The 27807-nt window shown below is 32.6% G+C and overlaps 2 protein-coding genes across 2 annotated transcripts in view; one reads left to right on the top strand and one right to left on the bottom strand.

Moving 5' to 3' along the window:
• Positions 1-2094, bottom strand: part of LOC128995815 (GATA zinc finger domain-containing protein 14-like) — a 66759-nt gene extending 64665 nt beyond the window's left edge. The window contains exon 1 of the mRNA XM_054420833.1: positions 2017-2094. Within this exon, the coding sequence (XP_054276808.1) occupies positions 2017-2094 (78 nt within the window). The remainder of the gene's footprint in view (positions 1-2016) is intronic.
• Positions 2095-6435: 4341 nt separating this feature from the next.
• LOC128995814 (roundabout homolog 2-like) lies at positions 6436-24975 on the top strand. Its single transcript, XM_054420832.1, has 3 exons — positions 6436-6439; positions 14445-14741; positions 24860-24975. Exons 1-3 carry the CDS (start codon positions 6436-6438, stop codon positions 24973-24975), a joined length of 417 nt encoding a protein of 138 aa, XP_054276807.1.
• Positions 24976-27807: the final 2832 nt, after the last annotated feature.

Raw genomic sequence — 27807 nt, 5'->3', positions numbered from 1 at the left:
CGTAGTTATAATAGTCAATCAGCTGCTCATAGTATTATTATCTTTAAGTGTTGCCAACCTATTTCCAAGCGTACACGGATTGCGTGCATAATAGAACCACGCTGTTTTGTGTTGTTTCGTTGGAATCCTGATGTGCGGCAAAGTATAAACCGTACGACAAAGTATAAATATGCAGCAATTGGCAGCTTTCTGTACTATAAACAGTACAAGGAAGCCAACTTTGTCGGGTGGCTGTAGGAATACTACATTTAAAACTTATTTTTTATTGTGAAAATCTTCTAAGCTTACTGCTAGAACCTTGGCCTGAACTTTTGACAAACTTTTGTAACCTTCTGTTTTTATTATCACAAGACATCCCTTCCCCCAACTCTGATTAATCTGTTCCGCAAACACCGAGGGTGAAGCTGAGCACAAAAACCAACAATATCGCTCGACCGATTAAGTTATTGTTATGGTGAAACTTTGTGCATGATGAACTGAATCTTCCCTCTAGCCGCTAGCCCGCAGGTGTCGTCAGCTGTGTAATTAATTACATCAAGACAACACAAGCGTGAACCATTAGTCTCATTGAGTTTACATTATAACTATAAAACGTATTGAGTCAACGTTAAAATATTTCACATATTTATCTAACTGCTTCAGACGAATGATTAAATTTAATAATTTTAAACGCAAATAGATGTTAGCTAGATTTCTTTATCAATATTGTTTTGCAATTGCTAATCTTATAGGATATATTAGCTGTAGTTTATTTCGGATACACTCTATTAATGAAAATATTAGGATTTACTATGAATATAATTTCAAAACTGATTCAATAATGAAGTATAGCACAATAGTATAAGTTTAATGTTTTATGGTATTAAAATCCTATAGTTGAATTATGTTTGGAATAACGTTTGGGGCATATAGATTACGGCTTATGAGCAAATTAAGTATTGAAAAATAATATTTAAAATCTCTTGAAATGAAGTCAGACAGTTCTTTTGAAGTTGAAAATTATTTAATATTAGGAACAAAGGAGCCTTTATAATACGGAGTCGCTGTCAGAAGCATCTGTTGCTTGCCAAGCTGTCTGCCTAGGTTATTGAGCTAATCTCGTAGTCTTCAGGTAGGTCTGCATTAGTCGGAGGTTTGTATTTCATATTCCGAGGTTGGATCTCAAAAATAGTTTGCATATATCACATGCATGTTTTAAATTGGTTTTGAGTATAAGAAATACTGTTGTACACATGGCCAGAAGTATATGTATGAATTAATTGGTGACATAAATTGCATAATCGAAATACCCACACAGCCCTGTATGACAGTCCTATGATCTATAGCCATTCGGTACTGCACCATGCTTCAGACCAGAGTGCTAGGATGGATAGAAGCATATCCAGGATAGCTTATGCACAGTTAAGTTCACCCACTTACTCACATTCTATGGACAGATATCTGTGAGATTTGTATTTAAAGGTCTTTGGGCCTTTATTAGTTCATAATTTTGTCTAAACCATTCTGAAGCATAAATTGTATTTTTATAAGTACAGTATATTAAAACGTCATCACTAATTAATTAAAACGGAATTTTTATTTTAACCTTTAACATTTCAACATAATTTTAGAATGTGTGAGCATAACCTTAACGTAATATGAGAAAAAAATATTCACTATCAACAAATATTTAGTAAAACATGTTTATTATTACACACATAAAAAAAATCTTAGGATGGACGTATTGATGAAAGACTAATTTACATACAAACCTGATTTAAAATGTCTACCAATTCTATCATTTTAATATATTTGATGTTTGTTTGCTCTGCATTTCATATTTGTGTTGTATTTTAATAGTATTGTTTTCAGTAAATTTAAACTAAACTAGATTCAAATTAGGTATTTTAGCTCTTATCAATATCGTTTTCCTAAATTTAAGTATTGCATAGCTAGTTGCGTTATTTTGCATTTTTTAAACTAAATATATCCAGAGAAAATATTTTGTGCCGAGATTGCTTCGCGAGAGAGCCTTACAATAATACACGAGATGCCTTGCTCCAACATCTTGTCATTACTCTGAATACTACCAGCACCTTTACTCTTCTCTCTCATCGTAGTCCCTGCAATAATCACAATGCATTGCCAAAAATGTCTATAACTTTCAATATGTAGTTTATTGTTAATTGTTGTTTAACGTACTGAAGCTTTGTATTTAAATTAAAGTAATTATAGTTTTAAAGGAAAATTAAATAAATAAAAAAAAGTTCGTGTGTCTACGTTGCAAGGGAGTGATCCCCCCTCCACCCCTCCACCCCTCCACCCCTCCACCCCTCCCCTGATATACAAATAAGCGACGTCGTTGAGTGTGGTTAATTGCTTTATCGAGTCACTTCAAGTGACAAGAGTCATTCTTCATCTTAATGTACGAATCTTCTTGCACGTGTCTTAGTCAATCCAAGCAAGTGGAGAATTATTTTTATTCCTCCGTCACAAGAAAAACAAAAACGTCGATTAGAATAGATTTAGAGTACAATGTACCTATTCAAAACATTATTTATAGATCTCGTTGACACTAAATAGCCTATAATGAGAAAATAAAGACTATTAGCCACACTTAGGTTTGTAGGTGTTAGTTTTAAATGCGTGTTAAGCCTCTTATACCCTCATTTAATTTATTCTCAGAATAAGATTTTTGAAAACGATTAACAGTACCAATGCATTGGTACAATTCAATTAGGCAACATGTTAAGCTTATGACTTGTATGTATATAACCCTGGAATATAAAAATGGCAATACTATTATATAAATAATTTATTTACAAAATACAATTAAGTTTTTTTTTATATTAAACCCCTCCAATGTATGGCTAACATCTCTAAAAGATTTTAAAATTCAGCCCTCTTTTTCTATTATTTTTAACTCTATTTATTATTAATAGGATTGTAATCGAAGATACAACCATTGTTGGAAACTACATTAAGACTTACTTTTGAGAAAACTCAGTCTTACGCCTGCGACTATGATTTATTTCAATAGTTGTTCTTGTAATTAACTGAGAACTATACATACAGTACGTCACATTGTCACAATAATATACAACATTAAAAAAAACGACCTATGTTATTCGCTAACAACTCAAAGAAGTACTAAACTTGGTTGAAAGAGTTTTTGATAAATTGAATGAATTGCAGATAATCTTGTACAAAGTCAATGAAAGAACTGTTTCCACTTATAATCAAATCATCTGACGGATTAACCCCAGGCTCGAGTTAGTATTACCCAGGTTCACAGGGAGAAGTTCCGGGTTCTATTTGCAGTAAATCTGGAAGGAGTCCCCAGACCCGCATCTCAAGACAATGGTCCTTTACCTTAAGTTACGGCCCTCCTGCGAAACGGCTCTAAAGATTTAAAAGACTTTAGATTAGTTAACTCCACACTTAGAAGTTAGTTTTATAATACTAAAAAATATTTCTGAACCAACAAAAAATGTCATACAACCAACGCCTTAAGCTCCAATTGTTACAGTTTCGGACAATTTTCGCAATACACTTTATCTTTTTATCAAAGGTACTACAAAGAGATAAGTTTCTGCACGTGATGGATCACTAGGCTAAGAATGGTCACGGGATTGAAATCACGGTTCTTACCAATTCGTTACTACTACAGTATATTCAGTAGCTCACGTAGACTGTCAAAAGCATCACTCTACTAACTCATATGCTACGTGTTCGAGTAAAATAATGGAAATACATATTACCAATTTGTAATACTTAGATAATTTGTATTACTTTGTAATAATTAGATGGTATTACTAATCTGTAAGCCATGGTTGGATATAACGGGATCAGTAAGCTTTAAAAAAAATTTTTAAATTGGTCCTGATACAATGTGTGTGTAATATTATTAATAAAACGTCCCATGAACAACAATAGATCAAGAATTGTATCCTCTTTTGTCCTAAATGCATTACTTTGTGTGTTCATGTTAGCATCTTAACATTTGTAGTTCCAGTAACTAAATTATTGTTATATTTCTAACAAACCTTGTATTTCTTTCTTAATTGTATTTCTTCGTAATGATAAAGGGAAATAAGATTTTTTACACGCTGTTTAAGAAACCTCGTGATCAATCAATACCTAGTGATCCATCACGTGCAGAAACTTATCTCGTTTGGAGTACCTTCGCTAAAAATTCAAGTTTATTGTGAAAATTGTTAACTTTACGGTTATTTAATAATCAATGCTTTCGGTTAGCTGTAAATATCACGAAATATATATAATATCAGGAGCATATGAAAATCTATTCCCCAGCAGATATAATTGCATCTCGCTTAACATGAGACAATTCTCATGTTAAGCATAACATCCATGCCAATGCCTGGGACTGAATTCTACTACTAGAAATAATTATAAACAGGAATAAAACTCAATAAATGTCATGCTGAAAAATCAAAACTCATGAGATATAAAAACAATAACAGTTATAATGGAACAAAAATTATGTCACTTAGTAAACCGCGAGTTATTATATGAAAGCCTAAACCTGACAACGAGTTGCAGGTATTGATGGCTCCGGAGAAGTGTGTAGGCTCCTCATTGTAACATCTCGTCATCACAGACAGCCCCGGGCTCTCGCCCTCCCTTGATGGCGTCTCTTAACACCGATACATCACGAAATGTAATCAGCCAGATTGATACATCTTGGCGAGGTACGCCCCAAGGTTAACTAGCTTATCCCCAACCGCCTTGGCTCAACTTTGTTGTATACTTACAATCCTGTCCTGATACGTCTTAAATATAAATTTAAAATTACACTTTTATGGGATTTTATAAATATAATGTTTGGATGGAGACAAATAGTTTTGTCTTTTGAGTTAAGGCCTAAAAATAGGTATAACTTGTCCTATATGAACAATTTGAACAATTTTAATGTTCATATTGTTTGGGAAAAAACATTTAATTGTAATACTTTCTTTTTTAAATCGGACTATACTCTCAGCCTTGATCACCTTGCTTCAACATTGATCCCCTAAATAAGCGATAAAAAGTGGTTTCCAAATGTTATTCTTCAACATAAAAAACTAACTTTAGTATTATAAAAATGTCAGATGATTTCACCTGATTCTAACTGTTAAAAATTATTAGATATGGTACTAGACTATTCTGTGTATTTAATTAACACTGCGTTATTATATTGAATTATGAACCAATATAATGTTAAGTTTACCTCTTAACTACATTGTAAAAGCAATGTTTAGGTGTGTAACTAACATAATAGACTGATCACGTTTAACATCGATGTAACATAAGGGTAAATAAGTATAAAATATCACTAGGAACGATGAAGGTGATACATGTGACAATAAACATAGGATGAGACATTGAGTAATATTCCCCATACACAGCCATGCAATCTTTACTCAAGCTCTGAGTGTTATATTGACAAAACGTGGCGTAAGATTCTCACTTTATGTGACAGAAATGTGATGTAGAATTGAGTTTTCTCACGAAGACCGTGAATGCAAATGTTCTATATTCTATCGTAAACTATAAGAAGAATAAACTTTACACACGCATTGAGTGATCGATTATCGTTCTGAAAGCACGTTTGGAATTTTGTATGACGGCGTGTAAACTTTTTGCTATGATCATAGAGAGCCTGAAATTTGTGATATAAATATTACTATCAATTTTAGGTTTACGTAAAAAGTCTTATTATTATATTAAAAAATGACATTAATATAAACATATCAATTTACACAAACAAACAAATTAATATTTCTTAACCGTGAAGCAAAGTGTTATATTATTTTACATTTATAACTAAGTTACATAATTTATAACTGTTTTGCATGACACTCTAAGATTAAGCATCAAATTAAAAAGTGTAACAGTCATGACCAAATGCACTCTAAACATTACTAACTTCAATCTAAAGGTCTGCAGAATGTCCCAAAACCAACGTGTCTATGTGTTGGTAATTACATTAGCAAATTAAATATTGTACTAAGCTTCAAACAAAGGTTGAAGCAAACAACACACGCGGGCAAATATTAGAGAAGCGCTCACATCTCAGTGGCTTGGCAGCCGGAGGGATTACATTCTGGCTTAAGCCTTCCAGCAACTGCTCAAAACTGAATAATTAATTTCAGTGCAGTACGTCTGAGTATTTGATACATCGTTGAGTTGGAAACATAATGGATACTTAATTAAATTAAACCCTTATGAAAATTGAACTGTATTTGATTAAGAAATCCTATCTTTCCTCATGCTGGTACTATCCGTATGCACGGAAACCAGCGTTACAAATTGATACAACTAGAACACTATTGGGTAGAAAACAAGCATAGACAAGAAAAATTAAATACCATTTTTTATGAAACAAGTAATGCAGTAGGCCCTAAGCTATTTTTTGTGTCTTTATATGAAAATGTTAAAATAAATCAGTTAAAGATGGGTACAGAACTATTGATTTTACTACCAATGTCATAGGTAGTAAAACATTAAAACACAGTAGTAAACAACTTTTAGTATTTGAGTACTTAACGTTTCTGTAGTAGATCGACTAATTGTATCGATGGTATACCTGCTAACGCAGTTACTATTCTTAATGGTGTTTGAATGTGCTAATTGTGATGTGATTTTTGGTAATTCTAAACGTTTTAAAAGTTAGGTAAAATAGGAATAGATATATTAAATTGTTAAAATGCGAATATAACCATTTAAACCAGCAAACATTGAGCCTTAATAGTTATTTGGGTTTCCTTTACAATCGTTTAGGATATGCAGGTTTATATGACTCGAACCACAACCAAGCAGAAGTCAAGTTGTAAGTTTATCAGGAACTTACTGCAAAACGTCCTTAAGAGTCACGAAAATATCGACACCATTACAAATATAAATAGTGTCGGTATCAGTTAGTTGAAATTAAATTTGTCCTGTATATAAATAAAATAAAAAGTTTACAAACAACAGTTGGTAGTACAGGATAATATCGTAACAGATTTAATAATGTCGTGTAATGGTAGTTATAAACTTTGTGTATGTTGCCCACTTTGAATAATCTCCCCCTAACCCACAGGCGGTGTTAAAGCTTAGTCTTGTGTAAAATATATGATATTAGTTCTACATACAATGTAAAATATGTTTGTATCACCCACATCTATAATCATATACCCACTGAACACCTCCACTGAATCTTTTTAGGATAAATCAATTTCAACAAAATTGTGATTATTAAGTTACCTTATCAAATTTTCGTATTATATCAAGAATGTACTCCTTATTAATACTAAATTTCAAAATACTGTCACGCAGTAAAATTGTTTAGCGAATCTGTCACGAGATTCCAAATACAGTTTTGATCAAATCTAAGTACCGTTGAATCAATAGTTATACTTTACCAATGTAAATTATGTAGAATCTTAAGTGCTAAACTCTTCTACCCTTCCTGATACGCCAAACGTCTCGTAATTTATCACTTGCTAGACAAACAAAACACTTAATTGAGTGTGTATAACTGCTTTTATAAGTGTTTATCGTGGTTACAAGGGATCCTCTAATCTTTCAACTTGAACCTAAATAAATAATCGAATAGTTATAAATTACAATAATTATAAATATAAAAAGTCAATTTTATTGTTCCAGATTTAACTGCATTTTCAACTTTAAGTAGGGGAGTGAGTGATGTAGTGCTCCTTTTAATCTCTATAATTGCGATGTCCATATTCTGTTTATGACTTACTGAGGCTCCATTTAATGGAAGGCCGAATCCTTGAATAAGACCCACACGACCCTTGGGAAGTAAGGGAGGGTCCACAGTGAATACACGGACCGTAGCCTGTGTCCAGCGACGTTGGGGGAGAAGTAATCTTTAGCTTAGCATCAAACGTTGAATTAATTTTAATTCTTATTTCATTATAATAGTTCAATAATCATTTGTGTCCATGTTGAGTAGCATAAATGTTGCAATGAGGGTATTGTTTGTACTCTATTAAGAATTGCCATTAATCTTAATTCCAAGTCGTGCAATGCTCGGAAAATCTGTAACAACTGCGGGTATTGATCTAGTTGAAGCTATTATTGATGCCATTGATAGAGGTGACAATTCTGTTGGAATTTTCATGGACCTTAGTAAAGCTTTTGATAGCGTTTCACATCAAACACTTATTTCAATATTACTGGTAATTCACTAAATTGGGTTAAATCATATTTAGAAAACAGGCAGCAATATGTTGAACTGAATACGATTACAGAATTCAATCAATTACTTAAAGTCAAATCATCTCTAAAACAAGTCAAATATGGAGTCCCTCAGGGGTCTATTCTTGGTCCAATTTTATTCCTCTGTTATATAAAAGGCCTGCCTTCAGCTCTAACAAACTTAAATAGTAAATTATGCCTCTATGCTGATGATGCAAATTTAATAGTTTCTGGTAGATCAAAAAATGACATTGAATATATAGGCAATAGTAGCCTTGAATCTATATATGAATATTTATCTTGCAAAAACTTATTGCTTAACTCAGAGAAAACCAATTACATAAATTTTTCAACTGCCCAAAATAAAACCTTTAAAACCTCATTTAAAAATTGATAACAATTACTTAACTCAAGTGACTCAAACTAAATTCTTAGGACTAATAATTGATCAACATTTATCTTGGTTGTACCACATTGATAAACTAAAAAGTAAAATTTGTTCAGGTCTATTTATGCTGCACAACTTGTCTAAACTCTGCTCGTTGAATGTTTTACTGAAGGTTTACTATGCTCACATAAACTCACATATTGCATTCGGCATTGAATTATATGGTGCAACAACCATTCAAAATTTAGATGGTATATTAATTTGACAAAAGAGAGCCATACGTATCATGTTAAACTTAGGAGAAAACCAATCGGCAAAACAGTATTTTGCTAAATTAAATATCTTTACAGTGTATGGATTATATATTTATAAAACTATAATTAATCTAAAAAGTGAAATGAATACACATACACTTCCAAAATTGGGAATGACACATAATTATAATACTCGGCATCGGAACTACCCAGCCATCCAGAGGCATAATTTAGAGTTTTATAATAAAAAACCCACTGCTGCAGGTACTAGGTTTTTTTATGCTCTGCCTAAAGATTTAAGGGAAATTAATAATATTAAGACATTTAAAAAGAAATTGAAAATATTTATACTAAGCAAATGTTACTACTCATTTAGTGAGCATTTTTATAATATTTTATAGAATTAGTTGTATTTATTGACGCCATTCTGCATTTATATTTGTAAAATGTAAATCTTGAATAAAGTGTTTCTGAATCTGAATCTGAATCTGAATCTCGGCTAGCCAGACGAGACACATTCAAGCGTTAACCAAGCCTGCTTAGTTACTTTGACTGAAATAACTGCAAGCAGGTCGGCCGGCTTAAGGGAATAGTGGACTTTGCCCACTGCAGTCGTCAGTCACGAGAGTTTTACTGCAGCAGTGTATATTGGTTGTATGGATGTGGTAACGATAATCCTCTGTTTAAAGTCACTTGAGAAAGAGGTTTGATTCTGCATTACCCTTTAACTTGCTTATCTAAGAAATATAATATAGTTTTACAATTGTAAAACACTCGTACAACAGATTCCATGTCTATGGCAATGCCAAAGATCGCAGCAGTCACTGAAAGAGAACATGTCTATCGCATGTTTGCATGTCTAAATAACAGTTCGTCGTTTAACCAACCGTTACATCTGATGACCTTTGCCGTTACCATCGGAATATTACAGTAAACATTTGAAAACTCTTTTATGCAATTTTTATACTTTAAACATGTCCACCAACCCGATTATTCATTGGGTACTTAAGCAACCCATTATTATTTATCATAGACTAAGCAACACACGTATGTTTTATCCATGGTTAAATGTATAGATTATATTAATTAACCACAACAATATAAAAAATTTTAACAGTTAAAAATATACTCAACATGCAAATCAAAGAATGTAATTCATACCTTTGCAATTAGTGTTTGGATAAACTTATAACAGACAGTTTTCCCCAACTTGGGATAACTGTTATACAGTAATCCCCAAAAAAGGTCATCATTGAAAAGATGTCATTTCTGCTAGGTTGTGAACCATTCCCTACAGCGTCATACAGGAAATAAATATAAAATCCTCATAAAATATCCAGAGGTAAATTACATTATTTATTAAATGACATAAGAGGACCAATGATGATGAATATTAGTACTTATTCATTACAACCACAATGAATATTTAACACGGCCATGCTATTACAATAGTGTTGGTTTTCCGAGAGTCTATAGTCCTGCTCAACAATGCTATAATATATGGCCCATATTGTACTCACGCTATCGTTGTCTCGTATAAGTGATATACAGCGTGAGTTATACCTTTGGCCGTCGAGTTCCACCTAACACGTACGTCGTACGCTATAAACACGGTTAGTATTATTTTATATACTATATGAAGGTCCATATTACTCAAAATGTATAAACAAGAAGACCACTGTCGATTTGTTTTGTACCAAACAAGATACCCCATTGCTATTGAAAAGTGTGGCAATACATCTCAAATACTACTGTAAAGACAATTCTTGCTACGATAGTTAATTAAACATTTTGTATTCAATTGGTTTTCAGTAGGCTATTTATATTTTTCCCGGTGTCTATCCATGCTATTGGTCAATTGGTCATCCCTACCAATGTTTTGAAAGGGAACGGTCCAAACCCTTGCTTGTTACTTTCTAATGTCGACCTGTTCAGTAGTTAGCATTTTAATTGATAGCACAAAGCCAATCGGCATTTGGGCTTCTTTATATTTTATCATAAAAAATGCTTAGTGTTGTAATACAATACAGGGTGATTGGTAATAAGTGTGACAAAAATTGTTTGGTGTAAGAACAAAGTAAATGAAGTGTGATGATGCATATAAGAGGTTCCAAGTCTAAAAATTGGCTTCCCAAATAATTGTTTTAAGTTTTTTTCAAAAATAACCATGTTTTTAAACTTAATACATCAATTTCTCAATTACCTGTAAAAGGATTTGAGTAGATAATGTCATTTTGGTGATCTCCATTAAATTTTGTAGAAACATAATAAAAAACGGTGTAGGATCAATAATAAAAACTCCATTGTAAATAGATCCAAAGATAAAAACTAATGTGTTTGATAACAATTTTAAAAAAATATGCACACTGTTGAGCTTTAAGTCTCCTTATGTACGCTTAGTGGTTTTAAGACTACATAACATGGTGTCTTTCATTTAAAACATAGAAAGGCTGTAAGATATTTCGTGACTATTTGAATAGGCCTATACCAACAATCCACGATTAAGTAAGTATTCTATTATAACGTGTTGCGTAAATTCTATAACTGAAGGGTCGTTTAGTGTACGACCTATATACTACACGATGAAGCATATATCGAGTTATTAAAACATAAACAAACTAAAGCACAAACCAGTATATATATATGTATATATATGAATCAGTATTTGAGATATAACTAATATGGTTACACAGATATGAAACTGAAGTGTATGTTTGAGTTAGTAATTACATCGTTTGTGTAAATAATCAGCCTGAAACATGGATTTAAGTAAACAAGCGCGCGGCCAAATATTGGGGAAGCGCTCACATCTCCAGTACCTCAGGGTCAAAACCAGCAGAATTATCTTTCCTGCTAACTTTAAAGTGTCAAATATTTATAAATTATCTCATTCTATCAAAAAGTAACCTTTTGGTGGTAGTTTATAGTCTTAACGTAAACAATGACGAAATGAATAGAGTTTTGATTTTATAGCGAGGTGTAAAGGATATAAGGTATTAAAGGAATTTTCAATAATACTGCTCTTATCAAGCAGAAACGTTGCAAAATTAATTAACACATACTCCTATAATAACAGATTTGTTTTATTTTTACATGTAACATTAAAATATGTATTTATTGTAGCGAAATGTGTACATTTTCATGCAGGGACGAGGAACGTGCTATGTTTAATGGATCGTTTATCCTTAGAACCATTGTACGTGGTGACGTAGATAATTAGCATCACCATTGAACTGTAGTTCAATTTTAATACCAAGATACCAACCATATTGACATATCATCTCACTACTATGGTGAAAAGCTTGTGACTAAATAAAGAATCAAATTCAGAGTGACACGGTCGAGAGTGTAAGTCTTGTGTTTGTGTTGTGAGACAGACTAAAGTTACTTGTTGACAAGTTTAGTTGATTTGGTGGCGTTTGCAACAGTTGAAAGGTTTCAGAATCAACAAACAACTCAGGATGCGGATTTTAGGGAAATGTGTATTTATTTTCTAAACAGAAAACAGTATTATATAGTATAATTAAAACTCGACAATATTTTTTATACTCGAAAACAATTTCAGATCCCAAGTCCGTCTTAAAATTTTCTTGCTGTCCAGCATTTCTTTCTTGTTCATCCCAGGCACATGCTTGTTGCTCTTCAAGCTGCACAGATCGATTTTAATCTTACACAATCTATTACTGAACTTTTTTCAAATTTTTAATAATTTTAACTAACTATAACCCAAAATGATTCGGATTCATAAAAAAATCAATGAACACTTTGTGCAAGTGAAGTAAATTTTGCATGTCGTAAATTGCATGAGTAAACTAATCTTTTGTGTATTTTCTTATTCTTTAAAAAGAAACTTTCGATTTATTAGTAAATGACATAACATTACAGTTGTACTCGTATTAATCCTGTCTGTAGTAATCCTGGGCATACGTGTCTCTTGATATTAAGGGTTTAACTCTAGAACGTTTTGTTAATCTATATTAGGAAGTAACACACGGGATTGGACGATACAATGCTTTAATACTACAAAAAGGTTCTCAGATAAAACAAATAAAATGTCTTAAAACGTAATATTTGAGTCAAAACCATCACGTTTTATTTGTAATTCAAGTTTATTGGCGAACTGTATTGAATAGTATTTAAAAAAAAAAACTCTAGAATCAGACGTAAATATTTTCCCCGAATGAAATATTATTTTTTAAATATCTCACATCCAACAATACAAATTTTTCCAGAATTCTCGTTGTTATTTTGATCAAATATTTGAAATAACTTGGTATTTGAAACTTCTCTTTGCGCATTCGTGTATGTCAAACAGTCCTCTCATATAAGCTTACTTTAACCGTATGTTTGGAGCGTTGTAAAGGATAAATATAAATAACCTCATAGTAACCTCAGTATTAATACACAAACAAATTATAATTTCAAAGATATTTACATGTTTTCTATGAGTAAATGCAAACAATTGATACTTTCCCCTTAATCAAATCTTACCGGATTTTCTAAATGTTAATTCGATATTATGTTTAGAGACGTGCTGATATCCCTCTCCCGTCGAACCCCATCAGCGGAAGCTAACGTATTTGCACCCCGGAAATGGGATTTGAAATTTCATTTCCGTTAAAAACATCACGAAGGACCTTTCCCAGCTCGCTGCAGCTTTAGTTGTGGAGCCTGCAGTTTGCCTTGGTAGTTTGTTGTGTATACTTCCATATATTCCTTTAAAATGTCACGATGTTCATCGTAAACGTGATTTCCGGTTTTATAACTAAGATTATAAAAAAAAGCATTAGCAATGAACTTGTTAGACTCTGAACCTTAAAACCTAATGCTACTGTTAAACGAATGTTGGATACTTGTATTGAAGGGATATGATTTTCATCATAAAAAAAACAGCTTGTATCAACGTGAGCGTCACGAATGAATTAATTTTATTCTTACCTACCGATACTTGACTTCTCGAAAATTTAGTAATATTTTAACAGGCTCATTACCTTTATTATTACCATTATTAGGTTTGACTTGACAAATCTGCGGTGCTTGTGATCTGACGAGACGAAGCAAATATCACACTCTAGTCTCCCCTAAACAAACAAGTCACATCGAGGAGTGAGGAGTGAGGCTGATTGCTTTATCAAGTGACTTCAAAGTGACAAGAGTTATCGACTCATTCTCATCCTTCCATCGTCTCAAGTGAATTTTCACTTCATAACCTCGTCTCAAAGACGTTAATGATGTTTATAGAATTTGGTATTACTTATAATTGTTAGTACAGTACTGCAATTCAAAAGTCTAACCCTTCTGGTGTCAGATAATTTATGCTTAATAAGAGGGGAAACCAAGCACAAAACTAACAATATTGCATGATACATTAATACAATAATGGTTTAACTTTGTGAATGACGTTGGACTGAATAATTCCACACTTAGCCGCAGATGTTTGGACCGTGTATAAATTATTGGACATTTGACACGAGTAAGTAAATGACTAACCCTTGTCTTGAAATGTGACATTAGCATTTAATTTATTAGTCTTATATACCGATTCAAAGGGTAGTATATATTATTCCAGCATGCATAGGAGCTATTTCATGTGATGAGACAATGTGTTGGTGTTGCAGGGGACGAGTACCGACCTCCCCGCATCTCTGAACACCCCGTGGACACCAGCGTGCCGCGCCACGACCCTGCGACCCTCAACTGCAAGGCCGACGGCTACCCGAGCCCCACCATAGAGTGGTACAAGGATGGCGAGCCAGTGAGGCCGTCGGCCAACAGGGTGTTCCTGCCAGCGGGGTCGCTGTTCTTCCTGAGGGTGATCAACGGTCGCAAGGAGAGCGACGCGGGAGTCTACTGGTGCTTGGCCAAGAACTCGGCGGGAGTGGCCAGAAGTAGGAATGCGACGCTGCAAATAGCAGGTTAGTGGACAAATCTTGAAAACTACTCCTTTGTTTGGATCATAGTTTAATTTCGATTTGAAGGGACTTCGGTCGAGTGCTGAATGTACACAGTATATCGACCGTGTCCAAGACACGATTAGCGTTATTGTTCAAAATACGAAATATTTTATGTTTTTTTTCGTGATTAAAGCTATTTATGATCGATTCAGCACCCAAGCAAAACTTAAGGGTCACATTTGTTACGATAAGATACCGTGAATACCGTTAACCTCCGATTCCAAATTTGAACACACAATACCCCCCATGTTTAGTTATAATATCCACAAGATACGATTTCTCTAATTGAATAAACTACTGAATTTTTTAAAAGGTCGCAGCCGTGGGTCGTTACAACGTCTCACACACGTGCATATATCATATGGGAATGGGATATTGTGCGAAGTGAACATTTCATGATGTATATTTTGAACATCAAGAGATCATGTATATAGGTCTCAGGAGTGTAAATCAATCCGGAGAATGGCCACAGTAGGTTTGGAGCCCATAAACTAAGGATATGAGCCAGTAAAGTGAACAACACGGAAGGCAATTCGTGGGCCAAGTGCACGAGTGTCACAGAAGGTGTTTACGATCGTCTGACTCCGCCCAGTCGCTCTGCTTTGACGTAGGAAATTATTCTTGTAGCCCTCTCGCGCCCTTTGAAGGTTTATGATCCTCCCAGGAGACAATTTTATAGCTGGAATTTCTTTGACATTGCTAGACGTCACGTCTTTAGAGATTTCTTTTGCCTTTAACATACTCATTCATTCATTTAATGTTGTTGACAAAGCATACTTATCCAATACAAACTAACCTTAGTTTGACCCTTTCTTGTAGATTCTAATAAAGAAACGAAATAGTAAATTTTTTGTATGATTAAATTACTCTAAAGATCCCCGTGTACTCGGATTCAATGCAAATTGTAATGAGTACAAATTATTTTTTATCTCGTCTAATTAAAAGATGAAATTAGTTACATATGGAAACCATCTATTTATTAGATTGAGAATGCGTTTGATAATGGCACTGAATGTTGTTATAGCATAAACAGTTCCGCTTATAACATCAATGAAAGCCACGATGAGATGTGTATCTTTATCGTGGAATTAGTGTCACAAATACTCAAATGTTGGATTATGAATATACTACATTTCTATTGCTCGAACCTAACTGTATTCATTTTGTAACGAAACTTTATTATAAAGTTAATTGATAGGTTATTGAATGTTACTAAAATAATATAAGACAAAACTTTAATTTACTCTGCAGTTGTGGTGTTTTGAAAATGTTTCTTATATGTTATGTGAAACAAATACAATGTCTTATAGTTTTCGTAGTGAAACCTAATTTTTTAAGGCAGTAAAAATTGTTACAAAGTTCAGACCTCACAAGTTTTACATCACTAAGCTATAAACATGGTTCTAAAAAGTTGAATTCAACTCGAATGTTCATGTGAATATTTAAACAACCAACCATTAACATAAAACAAACTCGTAGCACACTGAAACCTATCTTAGGCATTGTTTAATAGTTGAAAGACGCTATAAACTGCTGGATGTAAAACGCTTCTAAATTCTTGTAAAGTGCAAGAGAGTAAAATTAATGTCGTGAAGGTTGTGAAGGAGTTTACGACAGTAAGAGGTGTTAACGTCGCTGGTATCTCCCTCCAGTCTCACCGGATTGTGTAAAACAATGTCATACTAAACCATATTGTACATTATTATACGAGTATCTCTTGAGTTGCTTTATTTTGCCACGTGTGTTTTAAAAGATGTAGCAATGACAAAATTTCCAATGTTACTTTTATCACAGAGTGTATAGTCAATCCTTTTATGGATTTTTTTGCAAACGATAAGTGTATTGGCTTAAAAACTAATGGTTTTTTGTTTGCAACGTTTAGGTATGCTATCATTTAAAATCCACAAAGACAACATATTTTTCAAAATTCGAGATGAATCAGATCTACGGTAATAAAAATATTGTCATTGCGAAACTGTGGTCACCACTCACAGGGATGTGTTCAAAGTACCCCCCCCCCCCCCCAACCACACCACTCCCCCCTGGTGCTCGAATATTAATCTGTACTGTCAACAAAGGGGCAGTTCGGCCAATTAACTATGTCCGCGTAATTGAAAGTTCAAAGCGAGAGCTCTGCACAGGTGGAGCTTCAGCATTCCCATGAGTCAAAACTCAAGTAGCTACTTCACAAATAGAGGCAACGGTAGTGTGGTATTTATTTTTAGTATTTACCTTCACTGGGACCACTTTGAGTGTATTTACATGTCGTTATAAACTATATTCTTTACGTTTGAAAGTTTTATAAAATATTCAAATAAAGTCACATGTTTTTTTGATGATTCATGTTGTGTCCATGGATTTTACCCGATTAACTTAACAAAGCTAAATTAACTTTAAAGGTTGTTAAATTTTTTTATTCAAAAGTTGATAGAGTAAAGTATTATATTTTCAAAGTTAAGAAATTTGTCTATGGATCTCTTAACCCCATGTCCAGTCTCATATAAATCAAAACACGACTATTTCCCCATCTTTATTGTTATAAGTAATTTCATTGTGGTGTGAGTAGCCTCCGGATTGCGAATAATAACTATGATAGTGGCTTAAATACTTTATTCTTGCAATCCAATTATTGTTGTCTTCACAACTAGTTTCAACCTGCTAGGAGGTCATCATCAGGTGAGTACTTCATCATCAGTCTAGACGCAACTTCCGCATTCTCAACACGGGTCCGCTTGTCGAGTTCAATGTTTTTATCGGCCGTATATGTGTACGCACTATGTGTTTATTCGTCGTGTGTTTGTGTGAATGTAAAAAAAAACCTGTTACTGACGACCTTCATATGAAGTAATATCATCCTTGTACTCACCTGATGATGACCTACTAGCAGGTTGAAACTAGTTGTGAAGACAACAATTGGATTGCAAGAATAAGGTATTTAAACCACTATCATAGTTATAAGTAATTGTTTACGGGACATTGGAATATAAATAGGCAACCAACGAAATTAAACCTATATCTAAATAGAGAACACGTATTCAATTTAACTTTCATACGAGTAGAGTTTTGATTTCAGTTATTGACATATTATTGTTTTATATGAATTCATCTGCCGAATGTGTAATAAATGACTAATGGTTGAGCAATGTGTAATAAATCATCATCATAAGTGTGATACGACTAGAGACTCGTCAGTTCTGACGTCGGCTGTACATCAGTGGTTCGTAAACAGTAAAAGATCCGTAACTCAAGTGAGAATGAAGTTTGAAACAACTTAAAGTGTAAATACTCGAGGTACTCGGTGGAAGCAGTCAAGCACTTTGTTATTCGTGAAAATACAAAGCTTTAATGAGGGTTGTACTCATCTAGCTAGCACGAATTAAATTTAGGAGAAAATATTTACACAGCATTAAACGCTTGGCATAGTTGTATAATTAGTTTACACAAAAATATTCTTTGTTCAAGTCCTCAGTTTTCAATTAAACTTTAAAAAACTCATAAAATTAAGGTATTTCCCTTATATATGGAATGACTTTAGACATTGACTATACATCATAGTACAGTATTCACTACTACCACAGTAGCCTACTTCTAGCTAGCGTTTTCATTATTAAGTTCTCGAGGTCTATAGTCTGTGTTAATACACAACATTGTGTTTGAAACGTAATTTTAGACATATCTTTCCAATTAGGGAGCAGTACTGAAAAAATATAGACATTAATCTGTGCAAACTATAAATGCACTAGCTTACCCCGTCGTGGCTTCGCTCACGAAAATTTAAGTTATATGTGATCTCTTGCTAATTAAACTACAAGAGAACTTCTTCATTTTAAACATTAACATTGACAATGATGTTTTAAGCAAGCAGAATGTACTCACATAAAAGTGTCCTTTCTCGATATGCTGCTTCATCTTATGTATTTCTTTACGATGGAAACCCCTAAAAACTTAGTAGTTTTTACATAATCCGTCAAAAACGTGAACTGGGATTGTAAAACAACATACTCATCTGAAATTGCATGATTGTGCCATTTTTATTAGCCTAGGGATGGAAGTGATTAAACTTATCAAGCACTTCTGATCTCTTGAGCACCCATTATAAATTATCATAAGATAGCCTAGTGATGGAAGAAGAAGGCAGATGCCATCCCTTAAAATATTAGGTGAAACTCAATTGTAAATGATTATTTGCAATCGATGTAGATAAACGATTGTTCCTTTGACATTGATATTCTGAACACATTAAATACCTACTGTTATTTAGTTACTGAGAAACAGATCTTAAAAACATCCAAAATAGAGTACATGTTGATTTTTAAGTTCATTTTACGACAGTAAACGAACTGATTTACTGTTACGATTGTTACGATTTCACCAATCATTTTCAAGCCACAAAAATGCAAATAATTTCAACTCAATCAAATAAATACAACCAACTGTTCCCTTGTTTGATGGTATAAAATTCAAAAATATTCATCTGTTCATGAACAACAACTGTTAATGAATAAGGTGCACAAATCGTTTCTCCATAAGAATAACATGGGAACTTAAGAGGCCACTGGGGCAGAGCCCTGATGGAATTTCTTGAAAAAGCTTTTTATTGCACACGTACAGCCTAATTATAATCTCCATGCCAATTCCTGAGTTCTTAGGGTTAGTAGTTTTTGAGATACAGTGATCAGTGAACAGTCATTGTAAACATTAACAAAGTACAGTTGAGTAAACATTAACAAACATTAACCATCTCAGTTGAGTCAGTGAATGATGGTATTTGACTTTTATAAGTATAGATTTGTTAATAAATTCACAAATCAGTTTGTGAGGTAAATATCAAACTTAAGACTTCAAGCAAGACTACTCGTATATGCATGGTAAATACATTAACTTGTGTTTTAAACCTAAGGTCTATAAGGTCCATATAACATAAAAGACTATTAAACTGACTGATTTATAAACATGTTTTCAAAAATACAACAAAATGACTGGGGCAGGATTCCAGCAACAGGTGCAGTGATCTGCAAAGCCACTGTTCACTAGAGTCTCATATTTCAAGTAACAAATATTTATTTTATTTCTCCACTGGGAGTGAATTTATCGAAGACTTGAGGCTTAAGCAGGAACCATTAGCATTAGCGCGCGTATGATAGGATTAACGAAAACCCTTATTACTCGGCAGGGATTCTAAATATATCCTCACCACCTGTTTCCCTAGCAGATTTTAAAGGGGAATGCAGATAATATTGGCTGTAATGTTAAATAATTATAACGCTTGACCAATAATGGCAAGTTGAACTTGTAATTTGGATGACTAAAAATGCATATCACTTTCCTGAACTACTGAAATAATAATTTAAAAAAAACCTGTGGCAAAATAAGGAAAATAGCTTCTACCGTACATGTTGAAGATTTATTATGATAATGCGTCATATTTTTCCTAAATTATTATATTAGAGTCGAAATTAAAAGGAAATATATTATTATTATTCGTAGTTTGCAAATTATAAGCAGCAGACAGTTTCCTTCATTTTAAACTCTGCAAAGTTTATTTTGTGGTTTATACTTGAGTAACAAAGTTCAGCATCAGAAGTTTAGTCGAGTTTACGAGGATGCTAGACTGGTTAGTTAGTTGTTTGCAGTGAAAGATAAATACGCTTTTATAAACCAACAAAATAAATGCTTGGAAAGTAAACAGTGTGTGATAGCAAAGTTGTTTTATAAGGAAATGCTCAAACACAAAGATGATGAGTTATTTTCATAATAATGTAAGTAATTTAAAATTACATGACATGATAAACGCCATATATTCCTTATGACTTGAAAGCTTGTCATCAAAGGATATTCTTCGTGTCACTGTTTAATCTTAAGTCGAATAATCTAGCTGAGGATTAGAATAACAATTAATTAAAAATATAAACATGAACGAGGTTGGATTAGCTTAGATGATTGTAATACTAATATAAGTGAAATTTATCGCGTGATTCAAATGTCTGGTTTTCATTCAGATGTAATAACTTTGATGGTATAATCAAGATACATCCAGTTTGATAGGTACTGAAACCTGCATTTTGTGGAACTGATTAAATCACCTGCACATAATGATTCAGTTAAACTATTAAAGCTCAATATCGACCATGCTGCCTCCATTTTAATATCAGCTTACTTTTTTACATTATCTATTAAATATATTTCTATATGTGTCAGCATTTATGATAAGAGTGAAAAATTCGAACTGTAAACAACTGCATTTAAGATTTAAAGTAAACAAGGTGCTGTGGTGTAGGCCATAAGTAATAAAAAATTTCGAAAATAGGATATTCAGAGAACAACTAAAAATCGTGTAAAAATGCGACTCATTCAGAACTTGTCTGCAATTTCTCCTTTTTACCAGCTTGCACGGAAATGAAATTTAAAAGGCCATTTCCGGACGCAAAGCACATCAGCTTCCTCAGTGACGCGAGCAATAACCCAGGTGAGGCAATTCCTAAAACTGCTTTTCTTTACATATAAAAGAATGCCAGAGTTTCATTTTATTGCCGATGGACATGTATTTAAGAGTTATCTTGAGAGTTATGTTGCCCCATTAATTATGAGTAATTGGTAAAATAAAAAATTATTAATAGAGTTAAATTTTTAAAATCTAAGCGTAAGTCACTTAATTTTATCTAATTCCTAAAAACGAAAAATTGAAATATTTTAATATAAAACATAGATTTTTTGCTATAAAGAACTGCTAAATAATGATGGTGTTTCAAACTTTTTAGTGTTTGTTAAATACGGATTTTATAATAATAACTAATTAATGCTATGATCTTTCAGAAATATACATGATCTTTAAAACATTTGTATCCTACAATTCTTCTCACTTACAGTTTCATAGTGTGAGGGACGTAGGTAGCATATGTTTTATTCTGTAATTGTAGCAAGCAGCAATCCACGAGATTGTAAAATGTAATAGCAATAATAAATTCACATTTCACCTCTTATAAAACAAACAGCAATTGCAGGGATAAAAATAGCTTGAGCTGGCAAGAACTTTTCCCAGAACCCCTCAGCGTACGACACGTGCGTTGGCTTCATCATACAAATCCTGCACATATATGTATTTGTTATTTTTTACACACGTAACTCTGTTATAAACTACAAAGCTTATTATGTTTTAAATCTACTGAAACTTGAGACTTACTAAAGTCCAACACCCCACTTTAGAGTTAAATTATGACGCCCTTCGTTGAATACTCGATTTAGGTCTAATGAGTTAATTGGGTGTTTATAAAGATGGGGAGTGGCAGAAGGAAAATTCCCTAGGGCTGGGGGCTTCGCTTGCTGCACTGTTTATACAGTGTAAAAATGACTGAAAAAGTTCAGTTTGAGGCTAACATTTTCATAGCATGTCTCTAAATATAAAAGTAAATTCCAAAATCATCATTTTTTAAAGTAGTTTATTAAAAGAAAACAATACTAACATAATATGTTATGTTATGCACTTCAATTTATCATAATTATTCTATCCGTACGGTTTTAGTTCAGAAAAGTTAAAATAACAATACTACTTGAAGATGCCTTTATCACTAAAGACATTTTCGAACACATGTTAGTCAATTACAGTTACTCTTGATTCCTACTTACGTGGAGTAATAAACACGCCTTTGCATTGCCAAATTGCGAGCCAAATGACAAGGGTGCAACCAAGGTTAAATAGTTATATATTTGATATTATTGAATGAAGACGTTCATTTCACTAAGCTACATCTATATTTATTGTCTTAATAGTGTGCTTCAACCTGGAGATGACTTTGTTTTTTTAAAATAATGCACAGGTTTTTTTGTATTCCGTCAACATTTTTGTTTACCCAATAAAACGACCCCTGACTCAACGTGACACCTTGTTGTGATAAAGGCTTTGTTGCGATCACTAAAGAAAACATTACAGAAACGGGGAAACATTCTACTGTGAAGCAGGTTTACGCGATACTAAAACATTACAATGCAGCTAAATGCCATCTAAATCATTATTGTACTAGATATAAACTCATTGCAAATGGAAGCTGAGCTTATCAAAATAGATATGTTATTACTAAAATACAGTTGAATTAATGTTGGTATAAAAATATATATTTATAAGCTTAATAAATTGGAATAGAATCCGAATACTAAGTAACTAATGGATGGTAGTGAGGAATGATGGCTAAATCTTCCGCACTCTTTTATGATGGCTTTTTACGACAGAAATGTATCCATACCAACACATCACTATCGTTATTAGGGGTTGTAAATGAAATCGCAAGACACCTATATGTAGACCTATTACAATATATTCAGATTATACTTACTTATTTAGATTATATTATACTTACTGTACTGTTTTAGTGGAATTATAATCACTTAATTACCATTCCAAATTAAAAAGGAAATTGAATCTTCTGACCAAATCTTTTATTCTAAATCTTGGTTTTAAACTAAGTGATAGTCTGACAGTTTAATTAGTTGTAAGACATTCAAGTCACAATTTGTCGACGTTGTCGTTGTAACATTTCACCGTTTTCCTTCAATCTTTTTTTTAATTTTATTCGAATTTGTAATATTATATTAGGGCTATGGAAATTATTCTAAGCATTATAAATTAAGTTGCAATTTTACACTTACATTTTTTTTACTTCTAAATTATAATAAAGTTTTTTTAAGAATTATTTTCATTAATAACATCTTGAAAAAGAATACATTTTTAAACAGTGAAAATAACCTAATAATATTTTACGTATGGTACTACCAGATACCACACACATAGTTCTGCGATGTAGGCCTAGTTCCACCTCACCCATGTTTGCGGTTGGCCTACCCAACAGCCGCCGCACCATGATTCTGTCATTTACACTTTACAAAATGACGATTATAAAAATTGATCCTAATTCAAAATAGCACATACTGTTTTACTTCAATGAAATTAGGTTCGGTATATGCATTTTTTTTTGTATAAACTGAGGTTCATTGTATTATAGAAGAATTGGACTCTACTAAATAATTGTTTACATCGATACAAAGTTCTTATTTTTGTTGGAAAATAAAATCGTATGCCTGGCTACAAATACAGAAATTTTATTCTACCCTTGGATACCTATATTCTTTTTTTACTGAAAAGATGGATCAGAGGCTATGAACATCGAGGGTTCTTGTCAAAAAGGTAAAAGATATTGTTGAAGGCGAGATGTGAACCCATGTGTAAAGATTAGTAGTTGATATGATGTAAATAGTTTTTTTGACCCGCTTTGCTTTATTAGTGTACAATAATAAGTAAATTAACAGTATAAATTTTACAATAAACTTTTTATCCTCAAGTTGCCAATTTACAATCTATCATTGCTATAAAAAATAAACCAAAATACAAAATGCACACTTATGCGCGTGCCTTTGTAGTTCGGTTTATAGTGGGCACAATAAACTTTTACATCTAAGGTTTTTTACCTTCACTTGAAAAGAAAAAAATACTAGCTATATATTTATGTATGTATATGTTTTCAAGCCACATACAGAATTGATTTTGTTATTCATGAGGTATTGAGTGGTTACTATTTACTTTTTCTATGACACTTATTTTAATCAAGTTAATGAATGAAACATATTTCAGAAAAATATAATACCTGGTATTTTTTCTTTTTCTCCACAACCAAGTAACTTAATTATTACTTTCTCTAAATATAACTAACTCTAACAAAACTCTAAAGAAAAAAAAGAAGAAATGAAAACACCGATGATACAAAACCAGGGGAAAGAGTCTACATGGACCTATGTGTAGACTGAATAGTTGAAAATGCTTGCGAGAAATATGGATGGTATAAAAATCTGTATGGTAGTTATAACGCAGTATTATTATGTTTTTGTTATTTTTATTACAACACCTTGTGAAGATTTGCAAACTAACTTAATGTACAATGTGTATTTTACACAAAAAGAAAACAAAGCAAAAAGAGTTTTTATTGGCAAGCAGTTAAGGAAGTAGTTGTATGTTATTGGGTTTCGTTAGGTTTTGTAACTATGTGCAAAGTAAGTTATAAAAGCGTATTTGTATCAGTTGTATAGTTGTATAGGTGTCCTGCTTCTCACCCCCCGAGAGCTACAGCAAGCTACAGCCATGAGTAGTGGATACATAGGGCTGCTGGGGAGTGACGTCACAAGAGCCATGTGGTGCTTAATTGACGGTTAAGCATCTGGTGGTAATGGTGCGTGACCTAGCACGTGGTGTGGTGGGTTACGGTATGGTGACGTCATGATGACGACATGCTGAGGTGTGAAAGTTAGGTGGATCGATATTTTCAAGGTTATTGTTGTGGTTTAAAAAAAAACAGCATATCGGTAAAGGGATAAGTACCGATATGCTGATTTTTAAATTCTTTATTGAAAAATCAAAATTGACATACGAGGAATATAATTGTTTTCAAACTTAAACCTAATACAGATCTAAGCTAAACTAAACATTTGGATCATAGAGTTAGGTCTACTACAGTAACAACAGTTGTCAAATTGTCATCCACACATGTCGCAAGCGAAACAGTGTTTGCATTGGTAAGAAGAGTAAATTACGATTTTTTTGTCCATGCATATTATACACTCAAAGTTTGCTTCTTTTATTGGAAACATAGTAGGAATTTTGTTAAATTTGAGAAATTAGCTATATATACGACATAAAACTGTTGGAGATAACTATTTGTACATGTTACCTTTGCAATGTTTGCGATATAATTTGTTGTTAATGAGATGTTGTCTTTAGCTAGTTCCACTACAGACTAATGAGAGACCCATCATACACATTCTTTTATGCTATTTATGATTGCTATCTGGTATACAGCAAACATTCGCAATTGAAATATTTCCACTTTTGTCTTTGCATTTTATAAGATCGTCAAGTGAAAAGTTTGTTATTATGTACATATTACAAAAAGTGTTTGGATTTTTGGTTTGCAATGTTTCTGTGAGAAAACTTATTAAAAACCACTATTTTATTATGTCACCATTATAAACATAAATCCAGAACTAAACTAAAATATCACTTTAATCCTGCAAGGTGTATCAGCTATTTAACTGGTATGGAAAAGTAATGTACACAGTGTTTCTACTTCTTCGTGAACAGTTGGCGGTACATGCGGGCAGATCATTGTTCCACTAATTACAACCATGTGCCACATTTGCAACATAGGCCTAGTACCTTATATTTCTAAGACTTGTTTATTCATTCAAATCGTTATGTTTTTGAATGATTTTTTTAAAATAACAAACATTTGGTATATTGCACATTGCTTAATGTTAGACGTACAAACGATCAAGCTATAAAAAAACAAATTCCCCACTCTTTACCCTATAATTTACTATTTATTTAAAGCAAATGTTAACTCTCATTAAATACTCTTGGTTGTATTGTAATCCAACGTATTTCTGTTTATCGTTTGTCCTTTTGTGAAACTGTTTGAATGTTTTTTTATTGCTAGTTGTAGTACAGAAAACTATTCAATTTAACTAATTCCACTGTTAAATATGTTCAAATGTTAGGTAAGGCTTCTTTCACCGTCAACCAGTCTTTCTAATATATCCATCACTTCCTTGCTAAATATGGATCTTTTTACACTAGATGATATTATATTTATTTGTTCTGGAATGTCTTGATGTAATGCTCTATTGTAGCTCAGATAAGGAATATTATCTGTAGTGGATGAAATAGTGTTATCTTGTATGTTGTTATTATTTAACTTTGAATTGTTGGATTCCATTTGTCTGTCTCTAGTGAAACCACTTTATGCGAGTTTACCAATCAGATAATATAGATGTACTGGTACATGTATAAATAATCAAGGTGTATAAGCTAAAAATACCCTCCTCAATACTGATATCTTCAATTAATTTTAATACAAATGACTGATTTTAGCAAACAATCTTTTTTTAATAAGATGTTGTCTTTAGCTAGTTTCACAACAGACTGATGAGAGACCCGATCTTAAACCTTCTTTTATAGTTTTTTCTAATGGCTACCTAGAATCATTGTTTATATACAACAAACAGTCGCAATTGAACTATTACCACTTCTGTCTTTACATTTTATGAGATCGTTAAGTGAAAAGTTTGTTATTATGTACATATTACGAAAAAGTGTTTTTTGATTTTTTGGTTTGCAATGTTCCGTACATAAAACTTAATATAACCACTATTTTATTATTTTACTATTACAAACATAAAATTCAGATCCAAACTAAAACAACACTTTAATCCTGCAAGGTGTATCAGCTGTTTAACAGTTGGCGGTATGCGGGCAGAGCATTGCTCTACTAATTACAACTACGTGCCGCGGTTTAAACATAGTACCTTGATATTTCTATTTCAACAAGACTCACCCATTCATTCAAATCTATATGTTTCGAATGGTTTTTTCAAATAACAAACACTTGGTATACTACACATTGTTTAATCTACAACAAATAACCACTCATATACATAAAAAAATCGCTTCAATACAAAATCAACAGTAATATATAGCAATGAATGTTCCAGTAAAAATTGTGAATAATTCTTATAACAGTTTGTGACACAATTGGTATTCAAGTTTACCAATCAAATCGTAAAACATATAATGGTAGATGTACAAAGCGATCAAGCTATATAAAAAAAACCAAATTTCCCACTATCTACACAGTTATTTACTATTTAATAAAACAAATGCCAACTCTTATCAAATATTCTTGTTTGTATTTATAAAATTCAATGTCCAGTTCTGTTTATTGTTTGTTCTATGTTTGTCCTTTATGCGATAAAAATTAGTGGAAAGTGGTTTTTGGTTTTGTATTGCTACCTGTGGTACAGAAAGCTATTTAATTTAACTATTTTCACCGTTCACTATTTTCACTGTTAACTACGTTCACATGTAACGGTTTCTTTCACCGTCATCCAGTATCTCTAATACATCTAACACTTCCATGCTAAAGTCGGATCCATTTAAACTGGATGATATTATATATATATATGTATATATATCTGTTGAATATATGAGTGT

Source organism: Macrosteles quadrilineatus, unplaced genomic scaffold (assembly GCF_028750875.1).
Source record: "Macrosteles quadrilineatus isolate MER2022 unplaced genomic scaffold, UCM_ALF_1.0 Scaffold_5__1_contigs__length_97177068, whole genome shotgun sequence".
Lineage (NCBI taxonomy): Eukaryota > Metazoa > Arthropoda > Insecta > Hemiptera > Cicadellidae > Macrosteles > Macrosteles quadrilineatus.
Note: the sequence above shows the minus strand (reverse complement) of the source record. Positions and strands in the feature narration are given on the sequence as shown.

Excerpts from the sequence above, each read along its gene's own strand:
- LOC128995814 (XM_054420832.1), top strand. Across the intron at positions 14,742-24,859 it reads TGCGACGCTGCAAATAGCAG|GTGTCCTGCTTCTCACCCCC; the intron begins GTTAGTGGACAA and ends ATAGTTGTATAG.